The sequence below is a fragment of the Pituophis catenifer genome, unplaced genomic scaffold, assembly GCF_029215685.1.
Source record: "Pituophis catenifer annectens isolate HBS135680 unplaced genomic scaffold, rPitCat1.0.hap2 SCAF_1, whole genome shotgun sequence".
NCBI classification, from domain to species: Eukaryota; Metazoa; Chordata; class Lepidosauria; order Squamata; family Colubridae; genus Pituophis; species Pituophis catenifer.
Window position 1 is genome coordinate 305660108 of NW_027256881.1, and position 19501 is coordinate 305679608.

Here is a 19501-nt window from a genome sequence, read left to right on the forward strand (position 1 = left end):
ATTTGGGCACCCAAACATAAAATGATTACAAAAGCTGGCTAAATAATTCATTCATTCAAATACTGTGTGCAAAAGGAACAGACTATAAATGGCTTAAGCAGGTTACAATTGCAAAATGCAATGCATTAGAAATATATACAGTATAATCTAGGAGAATTTCAGTATCAGTTATAAATTCTGTATTTTCACATGTTGCAACCGAAGAAGTCATTTGTACATAAATAATGTTGCAGTCACATAGATCATGGGACTGCTATCTTCTTCATTAAAGATGATTTGATTGCTGGTACTGAAATGGTAAAATAGGCAAATAGGAACAAACATAAATTATATTCCAATAACTATAAAGAATTATAATCCAATTCAGCTTTTAAAAATTTAAAATGCAGATTTCCATTTAATATTTTACCAAAGTTGCAATTACTGATGGAAGGATAGAATCTTAGATATGCTATGATAAATATGGACAGATTGAACATATTTGTATGTGAATATTGTATGAATCTGAACATTGATTCTTATGCTTAAAGTCACAGTCTTCTCATGGTCTCACCTGAAAAGAAATTGAAGAGTCTAAGTCACATTTATATGTCTCTAAATTTACTAAAGGATGTGAAAGATGTGTGCTTGTGTTTTATTTTTATAGTTATAATGTACACTGAAGATGGCATTTAATTTCGTTGTACAAGGTGCAATGATAGTGAAGTGAAGTGAAGTGAAGAAGTGAAGTGAAGTGAAGTGAAGTGAAGTGAAGTAAAGTAAAGTAAAGTAAAGTAAAGTAAAGTAAAGTAAAGTAAAGTAAAGTAAAGTAAAGTAAAGTAAAGTAAAGTAAAGTAAAGTAAAGTAAAGTAAATCAATTGAAAATATATTAGAGCCCTTTGAGAGTTTTTATTTGAAGATTCTTGGTTTTCTTGGCTTTCACAGAGAGCATAATCTTGGGGACATGATAGAAATTACAATAGAGATCCAACTGACTCTGTTGCCCAACTAAGTAGAGTGCTATTGATCTTGCACTTGAAAACGCTTACCTTACTGCTGCAGCCATGTTTCCAATAGGGTTAATTGGCAGTGGTCTAACTCCTGGGAAAATTCCTCTACTCAGAATACGAGCTCCATTTTGTATCACTCCAGGTGGAACTGAGGACAAATGGAAAGAGAAAGAAAAGAAAATACAATTAAAATTGAATGTTGCCTATCAATTTTTATATTAGAGTCGCCAGTTTCCTAAATTCACATACAAGGGAAGATGTTATTATATATCATGCACAAAGTATAGCCACAAACGCTATGAAAGGTTGCTGAAAAATGCTTACTAAGAACACAAGTTGAAATATTCTTGGTCCAAACCTCATTTCAGCAACATACTTACCAAGTGATCTAAGATAAGAAGTTTTGGTAGAAGCCATGATACAGTGGAATAGAAAATGCATATTCCAAAGTTGAAGTTCGAGATATAATCTATTTCAAAAAGGATTCTTTGCAGAAAGGGAAAGATCCCTGCCTAGCATTTCAAAAAGAAATCACAACCAGAACTGATACTACTAAACTAGTTAGAAAACAGTAATCTGGTTGAGAAGCTGAATTTTGCAAATTCATTCAACTCAAGTATATACTGTTCATTCTCTTGTCAGCAATATTCGGTGCTCAAATGGGGACTAAAAGTAATGGTCTATCTGATAGGTATGTTTTGAGGAGGCATTGCTCCTCAAATAGGGATAGATTCAAAATTATTCTGCCATGACAGGAAAAATATTACAATATTTAAAATATTAAAAGTTGTAAATTTTTGAAATTCCAAACAATTCTGTAATCTCTACAAACGCCACAAAAGGAAGGAGAAATCAGTATTCACAATCTATAGGAAATGTGCAATTTCTTGACTTCTAAAACTTTAGGGGTGTTTTAATCTGTTCCGGGCCAAATTTATTTAATTAGGTTTTTATACTGTTTTTAAATTTTGTAATCTGTGTGTTTTATCTCTTGGCTGTTCACTGCCCTGAGTCCTTTGGGAGTAGGGCGGTATATAAATCTAATAAAATAAATAAATAAATAAATAAATAAAATGCAAATTGTGCTAACATTTTCAAAATTTTAATCTTTTAAATGTATAATACATTACTGTGGTTTGTTTTTCACTCCAGTTAATACAGTAAATTGTATGTAAAGTGTTTAAGTAATTTGATTAAATCAAAGTGGAAGAAAACCTGTTTAAATACAGTATTACAAAAGTAAAATTGCTTTTTCCCCATTGTTAATTATTTTGAATATTATTATAAATATTATTCTAATATTTATATAACAACATTTAAAAGTGTGGGATGCCCACAGATCCATGCCACGCTGTTCAGCAAGCCATCTACCTCTAATCAGTTGTTGATGTGCAACCGGGAAAGTCCTACTGCCTTCACCCCTGCTTGCAGGCTTCTGATAAGCATGTGAATGGCCACTGGGAAAATATACTGTGAAATGATAGATCTTTGATCTGCTCCAGCAGAATTATTACTGTATTTTGTCTACATATTTAACTACTATATGAAGGATACTGTTAGGAGGAAGAGCTAGCAGATATCTCCTACCTCACAATGGCAATTGCTAATATTCTATTTTCAGCTTGTGGAAGTTTAGCCTGTATCTAATAATGGTATTGCACTAAAAAAAGTACATTTGCATGCTCAAATGCCACACCCAACATATGCGGATCCCTGTTTTGGAGGATCTGACCACCTTAGGAAACATCATCTTTCATTTTACATGTGCACATGAATAATAGGATGGGTTGACAAAAATGTAGCATGTTGGTGGTTAGAAATGCTTCCTGCTACAGTAAGGATATTTTTAATCCAACATCACCATTAAAAAAAAGTGCTAAAGATTTTATAAACTCACTCATCCACAGCAAACCAGGACATAAATATAATTATTTATTTAAATTTAATGTTAAGTTTCATGCCTTTACTAACTATGTCCATAAGCTTAACAATACACTCTATCTTAAACCTGTGTGTGACTTTAGTGTCCATGAACCCATTTTTTTTTCTTGGCCTTTAAGTTTTCTTTATTTACAAGTTGGGAGGACAGTTAAGCCTGCCCCCTATCTTGTTGCATAGCCACATTAATTTGATTTCATACTGCCTAGGAATTTAAAACAAAAGACAATTTTGATGTATTAGAAAATATGCCTATCTAGGGAATTACGCATTATCAACAGCTTTAGAAAGTTTACAGACAATAAAGATCACACAATCACACGCTACATCTTAAATTTGAAATATATCGGGGTGGGCAATTAATTTTCCCAAGGGGTCACTGGGGCTGTCGTGGAGAGTCGCTGACTCCACCTGACCCTATCTGCTGCTCCGCTCGATGAGCCTCACCCCCAACCCTGTGGGCTGGACAGGGACAGCCTCCATGCTGGATGTAGCCCATGGGGCCATAAAATACCTAGGTTATATCACCAGAGCGGGGAGGCAAGGAATGTTGCGGGTCCCATAACCTAGGGCCGTGATGGTGAGCCTATGGCACGCATGCTGGAAGTGGCACGCAGAGCCATCTCTCTGGCCACATGAGCCATCGTCCATTGCTCTTCTGGGTTCTGGTGCGCCGGCCAACTGGTCTTCACATGCACCGGAGCACCAGCCATCTGGTGTTCTGGTACGCATGTGCGTGCGAAGACCAGCAGACCAGTGCACATACATGCGCTGGAAACCGGAAGATCATCTTCCTGGTATGCATATGCTCACTGGGTGGCTGCTCTTCTGGTTTCCGGCATGTGCGTGCATACTCCCGTTTTGGCACTCAGTGCCGAAAAGGTTCACCAACACTGCCCTAGGGGTGGTGGACCCAGAAGAAGGGCCTTCTTCGTGGTGGCCCCCTCTCTCTGGAACATCATTTCCCCACAGATTAGAATGGCCCCCACTCTAACACTCTTCCGGAAGGCACTGAAGATCTGGTTCTGCCAGCGGGCCTGGGGAATGCAGAGTGGGATGGAGCCCATTAAATGCCTCGTGTGATGTATTGTCACTGGGGTGTGGTGTTATTTTATTTTATTATTTTATTACATAATTATTCTCTTTTATTAGTTTTATTGTTTTATATATGACGTTTTTATATTATTGTAAGCCACCTTGAGTCGCCATGTGCGAATAGACGGCAATATAAATTTCCTAAAATAAATAAATATCAACAGCAATTACATATCTATAGAAGTTTCTAAAATGAGTTTTCCCCTTTTCCAAACAGTGTTAATTCCCAGAGCTTTATCAGAGACAAAGGCTCAAGTATTAACTCATTGTACATTACTTCCTTTCTAAAGGGGAGGATAAGTAGTGCATTTGGTCAAGGGTAGGAAACAGCAATTGCCAGGTCTTCGGTTTGGACTCAGTTCCCTTACCATGACTGCTAAAATGGACAACATTGTTTTTATATATTTTGAAATGAAAAAGACTATAGCAGAACTCCTCAAATATCTACCTTACAATTAAAAGACTACCTCAAAAAAAATCCTCCTAATCTAGCCTCACTCAAATGTATAATATGTCTTGTATCACATTTATATATACTGTTTTTAGACTCAATAACTTCTGAAACAGTAAGATATTCTCACCTGGGGCAGAAACCTTTTCATAGATTAGATTAAATTTCATAGATAGATTAGCCTATGAAAAGGCTAATTCACACAGATGGAGTAGTAGCAGCAGCGCACAACTCAGGCATTCATGTGAATTGTCAAGATCACACCTTTATCTATAGTAACAGTGTTGTTACTGAGATTAATACTACTTATCCAATGAATAAAATAATAGTGATTTGAATAGAAATGTGGGATACAAAACATATACAAATTAGAAAGTATTGATAAAATTAAGAAGGACTTCAGTAGTCGCAGGGAATGGAACAGTGAAAGAATGTCTGCAACATAGCAGATGAGAAAAGGAAGTTTTAAGGAATAAAATATAAAAATCAGTTTTCAGGAAATGTAGACATCTATAACTTCTTGTGTATGGCTATTATTTCTGCATAGTAAAATATCAAATAAAATAGATACAATCTTGAAAAAGTCTTTATTGAATCAACATCAGGCGCATACCAACAAATGAAAAGACTAAAAAAAAAAAAAAACCCCATGAAGATCAGTTTAGCTTAACTAAGTATATGTCTTTCATACAACTGTTAGGCAGTAAGAATTTATGTTTTGCCTTCTATGCATCTTATAGGACAGCAGGCCCCCAACCTTTTGGGCACCAGGGACTGTGGAGAAAAGTATTTCTGCGGCCTGAAGGGGATATAGTTTCACATGCTGCCTGGATCCTGCAGATGGGGGTTCGCTCGTTTGCACAGCCTGGTTTCTGGCATGCCATGGACCAGTGCGGTCCATGGACCAAGGGTTGGGGACACCTTTTATGGGGCACATTTCAAAATTAAACTAAACTTAAACTAGTATAATAAAAAATAACAAAATCTTACAACAGAAACAATATCAAAAAACCAGGCATTCTACCAACATATTCACCGAATGTCCTATTTGAAATAATGCTTAATGTGAAGAAGAATGCAAATTGTTACAGGAAAGAAAAAGAAAAAGTACTCTTCTGTTTTCATATGCCAAGGTTTTCATCATAATCTAATCCAGGCATGTTCATCCCATGGTCCATAGGCTACATGAGGCCCTTGACAGCTAGTAATGTGGCCCCACAAGATGATAAAAATATTAAAAAATAAATGCTGTTATTTATATATATTAACTGTATTATTTATTTTATATGCGGCCCAAGACAATTTCTCTTCCCTCAAGGTGGCCCATGGAAGTCAAAAGATTGGACAACCATGGTTTAATTCCTTCAGTCACTTTAAATTACAAGACACATAACAATATATAATGTCCATTAATAAATTCCAGTTTTAGCTAAATGGAGAGCAACATACACATATCCTACCCATTTGTATCCTCAATCCCTGCTTTTTTTCTAATATTTATAACAAAAATAAATAGATATACACATTCACATTAAAAAAAATAAGCCACACAATATTTTCTTTAAAAATTGGCTATAATATCTAATTAGCTATCACAATAATCTTCCAGTTACTATTATGATTATACCCATAATATAGAATGTATACACCATTATACATTGAATAGAATAGAATAGAATAGAATAGAATAGAATAGAATAGAATAGAATAGAATAGAATAGAATAGAATAGAATAATGAGTTGGAGGTATTCTAGTCCAACCGCTGCCCAGGCAGGAAACCCTACACCACTTCAGACAAATGGTTATCCAACATCTTCTTAAAAATTTCCAGTGTTGGAGCATTCACAACTTCTGCAGGCAAGTTGTTCCACTTATTAATTGTTCTAACTGTCAGGAAATTTCTCCTTAGTTCTAAATTGCTTCTTTCCTTAGTTTCTACCCATTGCTTCTTGTTCTACCCTCAGGTGCTTTGAAGAATAGTTTGACTGCCTCTTCTTTGTGGCAGCCCCTGAGATACTGGAACACTGCTATCATGTCTCCCCTAGTCCTTCTCTTCATCAAACTAGACATACCCAGTTCCTGCAACTGTTCTTCATATGTTTTAGCCTTCAGTCCCCTAGTCATCTTTGTTGCTCTTCTCTGCACTCTTTCTAGAGTCTCAACATCTTTTTTACATCATGGCGACCAAAATGCAATACTCCAATGCAATATTTCAAGTGTGGCCTTACCAAGGCATTATAAAGTGGTATTAACACTTCACATGATCTTGATTGACATTGGAAACAAAAAGTTGCAAAAGTACTTCAATTGTACAAATATATCTATGTTTCAGGGCTTTTACTTGTAGGGGACAGAAAAAAAAATAGAAGGAAAGCTTGATCAATCCATTATTCATTTTTTGTTCCATAATGAAAAATAAACTTCTTTTTCCTTAATTTTGCTCTTCAAATTGATACAGAATGGCAGCTGAATTGTATGGAATAAAACTGGATTTTTATTATTTATTTATTTGTTATTTTATTTTATTAGTCATATTTCTATGCCGCCCACTCTCCGAGGACTCTGGGCGGCTTACACCAAAGACAGTATACTAAATAGCATATTGCCCCCTAACTATCTGGGTCCTCATTTTACCCACCTCGGAAAGATGGAAGGCTGAGTCAACCTTGAGCCGGTGAGGTTTGATCCGCTGATCTGCTGAACTAGCAGTCAGCTGAAGTAGCTGCAGTACTGCACCCTAACCACTGTGCCACCTCGGCTCTTCCCCATCCCCCAGGTACAAATATAGCTTTCCATTTCCATGGTTTATGGCCCTTGCTCTATGAAATGGAAACCCATTATTGCCTACTCTTAATTTGTTAATAATATTTGACTAGACTTAAGAAGATTAAACTAATAAGAACATTATATCTTTTTTACAGTTAGCCAAAGATTTGTAGGCCAATGAAATATGGAATAAAATTTAATAGTTAAATTTATGCCCCAGATCTGAACTATCTGAAGTTAGAATTTTCTTTTTAAGACTTAATTATCCCTAATTACCGACTGACTCCTATACCAATATTTTTTTTTTGTTATTAAGGCTCTTCACAAACATACTTCTTCCTCAAATACTGTGTGTTTAACTTGCAATGTGATCTGCAACTCCAAGAAACTTTGCATCAGTAGCATGTCTGGATATTTATACCATCTATCTACAGTATATTTCATATTTGTTTGCAAATGACGTTATGGATCTGAATTTATAAATGCTTTTAATAGCACCTTGCCTTAATTTTGCACAAATAAGGTTAACTTTAAAATAAACAAACAAAAATGTATTTTGTATTTTAAAAGATATTTACATATCATTTAATACTTGGCATATCTCAAACATGAGACAGCAGCTCCCCACAGTGGATAAAAGAGCAAGTAGCATAAACATCCTGTTTCCATGGAAACAATAATTTCACTGAAAATTACTACCACAGTCCATAAATACAAAGCCAGAGAACAGTCTAGCAAACACTTTTAACACTCCCAATAGTAGCGGTTCTCTCACACATTTAAGTTACTTTATTCATTTCATGACAGTTGCTTAAAAGATAAAGCCTGATATATATGTAAAAGCTTACAAATGTTGGGAACAGACTAGATGACTCAATTTAACATAACCATTTCTTGAAATGAGCTAACAGAAGTCTATTTTGTAATTACACTGAAGCAATTCTAGACTGGGGCTAGACAACGTCATGTCTTCTCCCAACTTCCACAGTTTACTTCTATTGGAAAGTTGGTTAAGGTAAGTGGAAACTGAAACCCGAATCTTCTGAAAATCTCCAGGTTGACTAATCCGACTTTAAAAAGAACTTTATTTTGTCTCATTTTGAGTCATTATATTTCCCTGAGAATTGTTATTTTATCATTTTTCATAGGGCAGAAATAAAAGAGAATCTAACCTCAATTGGCACACCACAAAATCAATTAAAAGGGGAGTTGTAGAGCAAAATATCTGGAAAGACATGGGCTTGGAAAAGTCTCTGGCTTAGCTTCATAGTACAATACTTTTCAAAACTGTGGAATTTGGGTCTTACCTATGCTTTTTTTAGGCAGAAGGAATCCCTTTGATGAGTAAACACAGAACAATATTGACAGCTGGGAGGTGCACAGAGGAATATGCCAGAAAACTTTCTAAATCAATTTAAGAAGGAACCCCATCTCTATTTACGCTTGCTACATTCTTTTTATTCCTTGGCAGTCAGTTCCATCTGTGCTATCTCTTATTATCTTTTTTATCAACTCTCCTAGTTGTGGGTCTATTGGACCAGGATTCTATCTCAGTTATTTGTGTTATTCTGTAAGTAGCAAGTCTGTCTTGTCTCTCTGTCTTATCTATCTACCTACCTACCTCGAAACTCTCATTCCCTAACCTTTAATTGAATGAAACAGTGCACCATAGGGCAAAACCTTTTGAACCAAGGTACCTCAAATGGACTAACTTAGGCATTCAGAACGCATCTAAAGTTTTGGATAAGGTTTGCAAACTTAAGTATTCCACACTTTGATTTTGCATTATTCAACTTACTAGGAATCCCACAGCAGAATTAACCATGATTGTTGAAAGAGGTTCTTCTTTTACCTTTACCTTCTGAATCCATTATTTTATAAAAGTGACAGAGATGTAATCTGTACTAAGCAATAATTTAAACTTTACTTTAAAAATAGATCAGAAAACCTTTAAAACCTTTATCTGAATATTATGGCACAACTTTTAGAATATATTTTATTGAACATACATGCATGCTCATATCTATCCTTGCAAACATTATTAATGGGCAAACGAAAAGTTCAATAGAGAATATACTTTATATGTTCACTTTAAAAAATATCAGAGTGAAAACACTGGTATATCCTTTTCCTTACTATCACTGATTTTAGGGACAAAAGTGCCAGGGATCTATACAAATGTTAAGATTTCCATAAGAATCTTTTTTGTCCTGTCATTAGACACAATGAAGAGCTCATTACTTAAAATTAAGGCCTTTTTAATGATGTTACACTTCATATTTTAGTTTTTGTTAACTATTAACCATTATATTAATAACAGAGAATGCCATGTTCATATTAAATAATTCCAGTCGCTAATGTTAAAAAGTGTGGTAAAAGTACACAGTGTTTCCATTTTTAATATGTCCCAATTTTACAGATTTACTGGCCCTACTATCAAATTAAACAAACAAACAAAAAAAAAATAGAAGAGGGAAACTTCAGTAGAACTCTTATGTTGGACTGGTGCTTGGACTATATCACAATAAAGTCTGGCCCAATAAAAATAGCAGAAGATGGCCTGATTTTAGGCCACAGAAATTTAACTCCCCCAGAATTTCACTTGGATACAAGACACTATATTAAACACAGTGGCTTCATATGAACATCAACCAATGTTAAGTAAAAAATAAATAAATATAGAATTGGGTATGTGCCTACCTAAAATGTGGTCTAACTCACATCATATACCTGTATCTTCAGAAATCCCTCTATGAGACTGCATGCATTCGTAATCTGTCTCAACAGTTTATTTAGACGCAGAATATTCTTAAACATGGAAACATCAATAGGTAATATATGGGAAAATATAAGGAAGTAAAAATGTTTCTTCATAGAAACCAATAAATCAATTTACAATCGTATAGAGATTGGAAAAGCCAAATGCAAACTTTGGAAGATGAACCTTATAATACATAGTCCATCCAAACCCAAAATGTCAGTTCCCAAATTGCTCCAACTCAAAGAACATAAAATACCTTATCATATGCAATAAAGGCAACAATTACACAGCAGCATGGAATCCTGATCCCTCAGTACATTAATCCATTTTACTATTTGATTAAATGGAGAGCTTAATGGAGTCAGTCTACAAACTGAGAGAAATCAAGTATATACAGGGAAAGATAAGTTTGATGAAGATAGTGCCTTTTATACTAGTCATTACCAAGAAACTTTAATAAACAACTGATGATTATTTATCAATTTGTATGGAATATCATATTGTGTTTGTTTAAAATGTTGAAAAATATAAATATAGTCTTGATAAACTTAAACAGAGTATTCCAGTGAAATTTAAATCCCTGTTCAAGCAGCTAATGCATATCTGCTGTATAAAGTTCTCTATCAGTTGGATAATTACTTGTTGAGCTATAGAGAAAAATATTCTAAATGAACCAATTACCTTATTGTTAGTTTTGGTTCTGTAATGAAAAACTTTCTGATATTGCAGAAATTTGGTTCATTTTTTATTTATTTTGGATGGCTACACATATAGTGATTATATTCTCTGATACCTTCAAACATAAGAATAGTAAACCCATTTATTATCTTCAGAACAATCTCCCATTTATGCATTTTATGCTAAGGAACATTTTATGGCATTAAGTTGCTTCTGCTATCATACTTTTTTCTTTATGATATTTTAAAAGGTATATTTATTATGGAACATTTTTATTATTGACACTTTTATTCACTGATATGGTCCTTTGTAAGCTGATTAAGGCAATATTCAACTTAATTTCTGTTCTATTAATGATAATTCCTTACCATGCTGGAAAGTTATCTATAGATTCAAGACAAAATCAGTGAAAGATAGTCATGATGGAGTAGGAGAAACAAATATAGCTTATAGGATGACTTTGGACCAGGCTTTATTCTTTGCCCAATCAATTTCACAGGACAATACCATTTTAGGTAAGTGGCTTCTTCTTAAAAACCTTGAATGATGTAGAACCTACAACTTCTGAAGGCAAACCATTCCACTAATTAATTGTTCTCACTGTCAGGAAATTTCTCCTTATTTCTAGGTTGGGTCTCTCCTTGATTAGTTTCCATCCATTGCTTCTTGTGCTGCCTTCGGCTGCTTTCTAGCGTTTTAGAAGAGAAGTTTATTTTAGGGGTTCCAGTAAAAGTTAAGACTCAAAATACATCTTAAAAACCAAAGTGAAGAATATTGTTAGTGAAAATTACTATCTCAGTTGGCCACCTATATTATAAAATGCCTTGCTCCCATGTCAATGGATATACTCTCCAATTTAATATAGCGACAGGAACTAATGATGGACAATTAGTAGTATATTTTTAAAGTGTGCTGGTAACAACGTCATAATTGCCCACAAAATGACTATGAAGCACTGTGGTAGATAATGAACCACAAAGATTCTATACACACACACACACACACACACACACACACACACACACACACACTCAATCAATCTCTCCCTCTCTCTCTCTCTCTCTCTCTCTCTCTCTCTCATATGCATTTTGAAGTTTTGCTTTTTGTATGTTTTGTTTTTAATTTCAAGTTAGACTGTAGGAATAAATTCATTATGTTTTCTAGAGAGCATTTTTGAAAGTGGTTTGCTATTGCCTTCTTCCAAGGTCCAGAGAGGGAAGGAATGGCCTAAGTCAGCCAGCTGATTCTGTGACTAAAATCTTTAATCCTTTACCAAACTGACTCTGTATTTTAAGAATAGGTACCAATTATTAAAAATGGGTAAAAATGAAATTTAATCTGACAAGAAGCCTTCTCTATGTAAAATACATTCCAGTATGAGAGTAAACAACTGGATTAGGAAACTAGAGATTCTCTTGTTTTTTTTAAAAGTCTGTTTAGCTCTCCTTACGATAAATCCACCTTTCTATTTTTTTTAAACTGATTAATTCATATGTAACTCCGGTAGACTACATACATATTTCTTTCTGTTTCAAGTTTTGATTTCTAAAAATGCCTGATGCTTGTACAAATATCCCCGCAAATAAATTCAAATCAAAATCAAAGCATTTTTGTTGGCTCTACAACTCTTAACTGCCCTAAAGAAGAAAAATGCTTATCATGCTATTATTATATGAATTACAGTTGCATATATAGATCATTATTTCTGTGAATGAGATATATACAACTGTGACAGTTCAGTATTCACAAAAACTTATCTGAACTTCTACCCAGATAATACTATGTAAAAGAGTTAGTAAGGGTCTAGCTAAGAAATCTGATTTCTCCATCTAGTTTTATTTTTAAACCTAACAGGCTATGTACTAATGAAAGAGAGTTAGGCTTACATATCTATGGTGCTATAGGCTATAGAAATATCTACTCACAACCTGCTTGTATCTCAGGGGGAGTATTCAAAAGCATCATGGCAGTGGCAGCATCAATGTCAGGATCTGGAAAAATCAACCAATAAATACATTACTTTACAAATGGGCCAATTCCCATCCCCTTGACTTGACAGAAATGAACTAAATCGCTAAAAGATTTAAAAAGTTTAAATCAACCAAAAAAAAAAAATACCCAGAGAAAAGTCCTAATATACAAAACAAACTGGCATACTATCACAATTCTGCTTATCAACGAGTCTATGCTCTTTCAATTTTTACAGAGAGATCTATCTGCCAGGCTTTACTGCTTTCAAATTCACACAGTGTCCTAGGGCACCTTAAAGCTGATTTTTAAAAGACTTTCACTTGCCAGGAGACTCTCTGCAACATGTCTTAATCCTCTCAAATATGCAGGTAAAGTTTTTTTTAACAATTGGGATCCAGTCCGATTCCTTTCTCCAATAACACTGGTCTGCGTCACACACTGTGGTAGGTCATAAAATGATTTCCTTTTGGTATTATATGTGAATATATATATATGTTAAGATTTGTGAGTCATGATATAGACCTTATCATATTAATTAGCTATGTGTCCGAAAGTTTATGTGCATCATTAACCACCTTTCATCTCCATTCATCTCCAACCATTCGTTCATCTCCAACCACCTAGCTTTTGTCTGGATGCAAGTTAAAAGAGCTGCACTATGCTGTACTGCAATTCATTAGTGAACAAAGGCTAAATTGATTGCTGTCTTATCAAGCCACATATATTAGAAATGGGTGATAAAGGTGGAGTACGAGCCAATTATATACACGCTACTATTGTTAAAACCTGCACTAATGTGTTTCTGAATACACCATAGGTTGATCTTCACTTGAAAAGAGGCTTTACCTCTTTGCATATAAATTCTGGGACTTCCAGCCCCACCTCCCATCAGCAAGGGTTAATAAAGGAAAAATCAGTATACAGAGCTCAAAAATATGTATATAAAAAAGCAGAGCCGCCCCTGAAGGCAACAAAGACATTTGCATAAGGCCCAGTTTTACTTCTAATAAATTATCACTGAGGGCTTGCCATTATCCTTAATCAGTTTTTGAATCCATCACATGCAGTTAGTTGACAGATGGTAAGTAAGAGACACAGAGCAAAATATGATTCTTTTATAACTATATTCCTTAGCCTCCGAGAGGAGGCCACATGGCTGCTATGGAAATAGACGTTGTCATGACAACAGTAAACAACCAAGAACAGCCAGTGAATAAGCTGAAAAGAACATCTGCCCCAGCAAAGCGTCCCAGCTGCCCTGGGGCGAAACTCACTAATAGTGTAGTGATGCTGCATGACAGAGAAAGCCGCCTATGCCATGTTCAAATAAATGAAGTGTGCAATTGAAGCGGACACAGAATGCACACCCTTGTTGACTGCTGCCTCAGTGCTGCTAAACTGAATGACTAATGGGTTTCTTTCTTTCCTTTCTTTCTTAAGGTGGGGGGTGGGGGAAGAAAAAGAGAATAATACTTGTCACTACTTAAACTAAATTACATACCACAAATTCAATTTGCGGTTAATAGCTTCTTGGCACTTTATTTTGGATATCATGTTGGAAAATTACACTTTAGTGTTAAAAATACATATTTCACATATGTTATAAATGCAGTTCAATTTCAAGGGCAATAATATAATAAAGTATAAAACCCTGCAATCTGCTCGGAGGTACAATGTAAGAGGCTGTAATGGTTACTTTCCTCCTCTTCTTTCTCAGAGAGACCCCCCCTCCTCCACACATGTTACCTTTTATGGTTGTATTTCTCTGAGGGTCATGTTACCCTCATTTATAGATTATGCCTTTTTAAACAGCAAACTCATGCCCTGTGCTAACAGAAATTGAGTCAAAGCAAGGCTACTGAGAAACAAGGAGGAAAGTATTCATATGCTTGGGAAATTCCCTGAGGCTAACAGAACTTCAAAAATAAATTGTTCTAGATGGAAACATATCACAGAAAACTGAGAGGAAAGGAGGAATAATTTATTTCATTCCAGAATAAGGCATGTTTGGTCTGTTGGCTGCAGCTCTGAATAAGAACATAATTAAGTGAAGATATTTATTTACTTATTTATACTATGTATGTGTGTATGCATATCTTTCTCTGATTCACTCTCTCTTTATATATATATATATCTTTACCTACAGAGCTCTTGACTGCAATGCCACATGCTTCTGAATATATTTATTGATATAAAAGAACAATCCCCAAGTGGTGCCAATCAAAATGTGACTGCTCATTGAAAGATATAATCCCAACGAACAAACCCGAAGCGTACCCATCTGAAGCAGGTTGATATGGAATTGTTCAAGATCTCCCCGGGAGTTGCAGAACTTTCCGCACGGTGATAGTTGAAAATCTTTTGTTTCCAAGATAGAATTGAAATTCAAACTGTTTTTACTGAATCACTGACTGAAATTAGGATGTTTGATACATATAGTAAGCTATGCAAATAAAGTCATGTGTGTAATATTTTTCAAACTTGATACTAATATTTTTCCAATCAAAGTACTTTCCAATTATATGCAGAATTATTAGTGGATATTGTTGCAAAATCAAACCTTTAAAGGTGAAAATCTTAAAATGTACAAGATATCAGGAAACAAGATACCCACTGTAATATAAGGTAGTATTCTTTTTAGTTGTTGTTGCTTCCAAGAGCAAAAAAACTTCTATGACCTGCTGTACAATACCAATTAGATGACAAGATGTATATAAAACAAGTTACTTTGCTGGGAAGACACCAAATTTATAAGCTATCAATCCTTTCTTGAAAAGCAACTCTCAGGTCCAAATGAGACAGTATTAAATGCTTCTAGAATGGCTTTCATAAAAGTTCTTCCTCAACAATACATAGGCCTGGATGTTTTTCTCCCAGGCCCCAGAGCTCTCAAGCAAGCTAGAGATCACTATTTTTTAATTTTTTATTGATATTTAGAAACCACCCATCTCCCTCATTGTTGTGGCCCGTACGCGGCCTGTACGGCTGGTGGCTGATTCGGACAGCAAGGATGCTGGTGTGGTGCTGCGCCAGCAGCCTGTGCAGCTGGCACTTGAGTCGGACAATGAGGCTGGAGAAGATGTGATGCCAGAGGCGGGGATTCAGCCAGGGCCTTCAGAACTTCCAGAAGCTCCCTTAAGTGAAGAGGACGAAGAGGAGGAGCCTCTTCTCGATGCACGGGCGTGGAGAGCTGCCAAAAGGCAGGAGTGGCTCCTCAGGAGGAGGTCTCCTCGAGAGTAAGGCTTGGGGCTAATTGGCCACTCCCTTAGCCTATTTAAGCAATTTGCAGGCAACAACTTCGTTCACTCTCCTTCGTGCCTTGATCTTAGTTCTCTGCAAATTGCTTCTGGGCTTTCTGCCAACCATAGTAAGATTAAGATTATTTATTCTTTGGATTCTTGTAGGTTGTTGAGAAAGTTAATTAACAGCCTTTGTTTGAAAGAAAAAAACGATTTAATTTAGTAAACTAAGGTTTGTACAGACTTTGTGTGTGCTGCATTCTTTGGGGTCCATAGCTGGGGCAGAACACTCATAGAGGCAACTCTGGGCTCTATTTCATGATCTCTTTGTGGGCAGACTTTATATGAAGCAAACTTGTGAGTGATCCTAGTCTTCTTCTTGATCCTGAGATGAGTTCTGAGGAGTTGAACCATTCAGTGGCTCCTCTTATTACTAAGGTTCACTCCAGTTCACTAACGCTTCCACAGAGGACCTTTGGATGACAACAGTTTTCCAAAGGCTGTGCTGTCTTCAGAAAGCTATGCTGTTTTGGGAACAAGGAGTTCCAAAGACAGTGCAGCTTTTCAAAGACACGAGCTACCTTTGGAAATAAGAAAAAAAGGTAAGAAAGTAGGAAACATTCACTAGAGAAGATGGGTCCAAAAAGGTAAAAGGTTGGTGCATGGAGCTAGGAGAGAAGGCAGCTGGGTGAACAAATGTTGGCTGGCTAGCTTGCTGGGCTAGAGAGCCATGTGGGGCTGAGGAGAGAAGACTGATAGGTGAATGTTTGTTGCTGCTACTGGGCTGGGCAAAGAGGACAACTGGGTGAAAGAATGCTTGCTGGAGGGAACAGGCAGGTAGCAGGTGTTGGAGTCAATCCCTTATCAAATTTAGGCATGGGGCTGGGAGGGGCCAAGCTTGGAATATCTTAGATTAGGGTGGGTACTTGTTTAACAATCCACAATTCTCAGTTAATGACCGCTAAGGGAAGAGCTGAGATTGCCATCATAAATTGGTGCAGTCACATGACATCTCAACTCAATAGAAGTCCCTAGTAATGAATGGATGGTTACAACTTGAGATGGCTGCTTGGATTTTGAAGTTAAAAAAGATTAACTGAATACAGGGCAGAATCCTCCAAGACACTTATCTTTTTGAAAAATTCATTTAAGAAAACAAGAAGTGTTCAAATTCAATTGCGGTGCATGATTACAGCAATCATATTCAGAACATCTAGGATATAATTAAAAGGTTCCTGAAAATGATTGAATTAAAAACACTTGCCAAGTATTTTAAAATCAATAATATAATTGCTCAGGGACTGAGCAGGAAGTCCCTAGTTCAAATCTTATCATTACATAAATGCACTCAAGGGTATTAATTAAGTCACCTTTCTCTGTAATCCAGAAGGGATAGTTAGGATGGTTATAAAGATTATAATAAGAATGTGAGTGTAGTTTTTAACATATTAAAAGTGTCACAATGTTTATTTTTATTTAATTTGGTTGCAATAGATGATGAGTATGATATATTAAATTTATATGCTGCCCAACTCCCAGCAATTTGAGAGTTCATAATTCCCTGAACTTTGACATCAAATATAATCCAAATGAAATGCACACATAACTCTCATACACAAAATGTTTTGGTCCCAGCCTGTTACATCACTTCACTGCCATGACTTGTGGCTTTCAAAGGTAATGGTGGTGGCAAACTTTTCTTAAGTTTTAGGCAATATTTTAGACAATAAAAATATTGCTAAATTAAATTTATACAGGTAGTTTTAGTTTAACAATGCTAATTGGAACTAAAAACTCTGTTGTTATGTGACACACTCATTAATTCGAATGGCAATTCAGGCAGTCCTGGCTGTTGTCATTAAAGAAGGATCACCTCTTTTGACTTCCTTTCAGCTTTCCTATTGACTGTGACTGTTGGAAGCTGGCAGGGAAGATTGCAAATTGCAACTATAGGAATCTTCAACAGCTTTTAAGTATGAGAACCAGTCATAACTACCAATCATTCAGTACTGTCATATGTTCAAACAGTCACTAAACAGGTGGTCATTAAATGGAAACCACCTGTACGATATTTCATCAAATGCATAAAGGAAGTTTCTCTGTTTGATCACTCCCTTCTCTAATAATGAGTATCAAATAAAGTAAAAGTAAAGGTTTCTCCTTTCCAGTCATGTCTGACTCTTGGGGGCAGTGCTCATCTCTGTTTCTTAGCCAAGGGAGCCCTGTTGTCAGAAGAAACTTCTGTAGTCATATAGCCAGCATGAGGAGCATGGAATGCTGTTATCTTCCCACAAAGTGGTACCTATTTATCTACTTGCATTTGCATGCTTTCAAATTGCCAGATGGACTGGAGCAAGTAAGGGGAGCTCACCAGGTTTTGAACCTTTCCAGCTGACAAGCTCAGCATCTTTAAGCACTGAGCCATCGCACCTCCATGAATATCAAATGCTGCTGAGCATATTTTTTAAAGCTAAACATTTCCCAATAGCTTTCTGTACAGTCAGGCCAATGAACTCTTCAGTTTTTAATCCTGTGAAAGATAAACTTCTCAATAAATAACAATAGGGTGAAATACAGAGTCTTATAGATACAGATGGAGATTAAAGCCCATTTATAAATGGAGCACTTCAAATTCTTTCTTTTATATGGCTGTTTAGCTACTGAAGCCTGGGGATAATAGATATGGTCTTACACATATGCATATTTTTAGAAGTTTGAATATTCTCCACAAAACAATGTTATTGGGTTGGAATAATTGTTTTTTAATCCTCTGAAGCAGATTAGAAAACAATCATCTCATAAAATTAAGCAAGATACTCCTGCATCTGTAAGATGAAGGTTGATGTTGACTTTTCCAGTATTTCCTTCCTACACATTCTTCGTTTGCTCAAAAAATTATTTGAACCAGGAAAAAAAATTGTCCTGAAACATTAATGGTCATCAAACCAATTCAAACCTTTTATATACAAGAAGGGATTTAAAAAATTTACATGAAAAACTCTTTCAGGCAGTGGTAATCCAATTCATTTTAGAGATACTATAAATTTGTTTGTAATTTGCTTGAACAACATTGGTTTCAGTTCTAGAGGTAGATTATTCACCAGAGCTAGTAAATTTTTCATAAAGATTTTTATAAAGCCAGATGAGAAAGGATTCTTTTTCTGCAATTTTCTAGTGCAACTCTTAATTTTCCACAAACCTATCTCCAGATTACAGTGTTATGTCAATAATTTCTCTGTAGATTTAAGGCAAGATCTAGAACAGAAGAACATGCAGATACACACTGCATGGACATGCTCATTAATTAAAACAATTAAAAAAAATTAATTCTCTCTTATATGAATGCTAATCTTTAACAATCCTTATCTGGCGGCAAATAAAATGCATTAAGGAAGCTTCAGTGCAAAGAAATCACTATTCTGGGTGACTCTTTTAAGGCTCTAAAAAATTGCAAACACTTAAATTACTTTATCTAACAGAAGAGGACAATTGCTATTCTGGAAAATACAACTGTCTGGCTTCTCTATATGTCCAGTAGGGGGTAGAAAAATCTAGTATAAAAAATAACCCAGGATTATTTATTTCAAACAACTTTAATTCTGAATGTGACAA

General features: G+C 35.5%; 1 protein-coding gene across 3 annotated transcripts in view; it reads right to left on the reverse strand.

Moving 5' to 3' along the window:
* Positions 1–19501, reverse strand: part of FOXN3 (forkhead box N3) — a 185831-nt gene that overhangs the window by 12853 nt on the left and 153477 nt on the right. The window contains exons 5-6 of one of the 3 annotated variants that reach the window (XM_070941214.1): positions 12608–12670; positions 1029–1137 (exon numbers count right to left, since the gene is read on the reverse strand). In XM_070941214.1, the coding sequence (XP_070797315.1) occupies positions 1029–1137; positions 12608–12670 (172 nt within the window). Of the gene's footprint in view, positions 1–1028; positions 1138–12604; positions 12671–19501 lie in introns of all 3 variants that reach the window. The other 2 variants (XM_070941205.1, XM_070941224.1) reach the window with 2 other exon arrangements.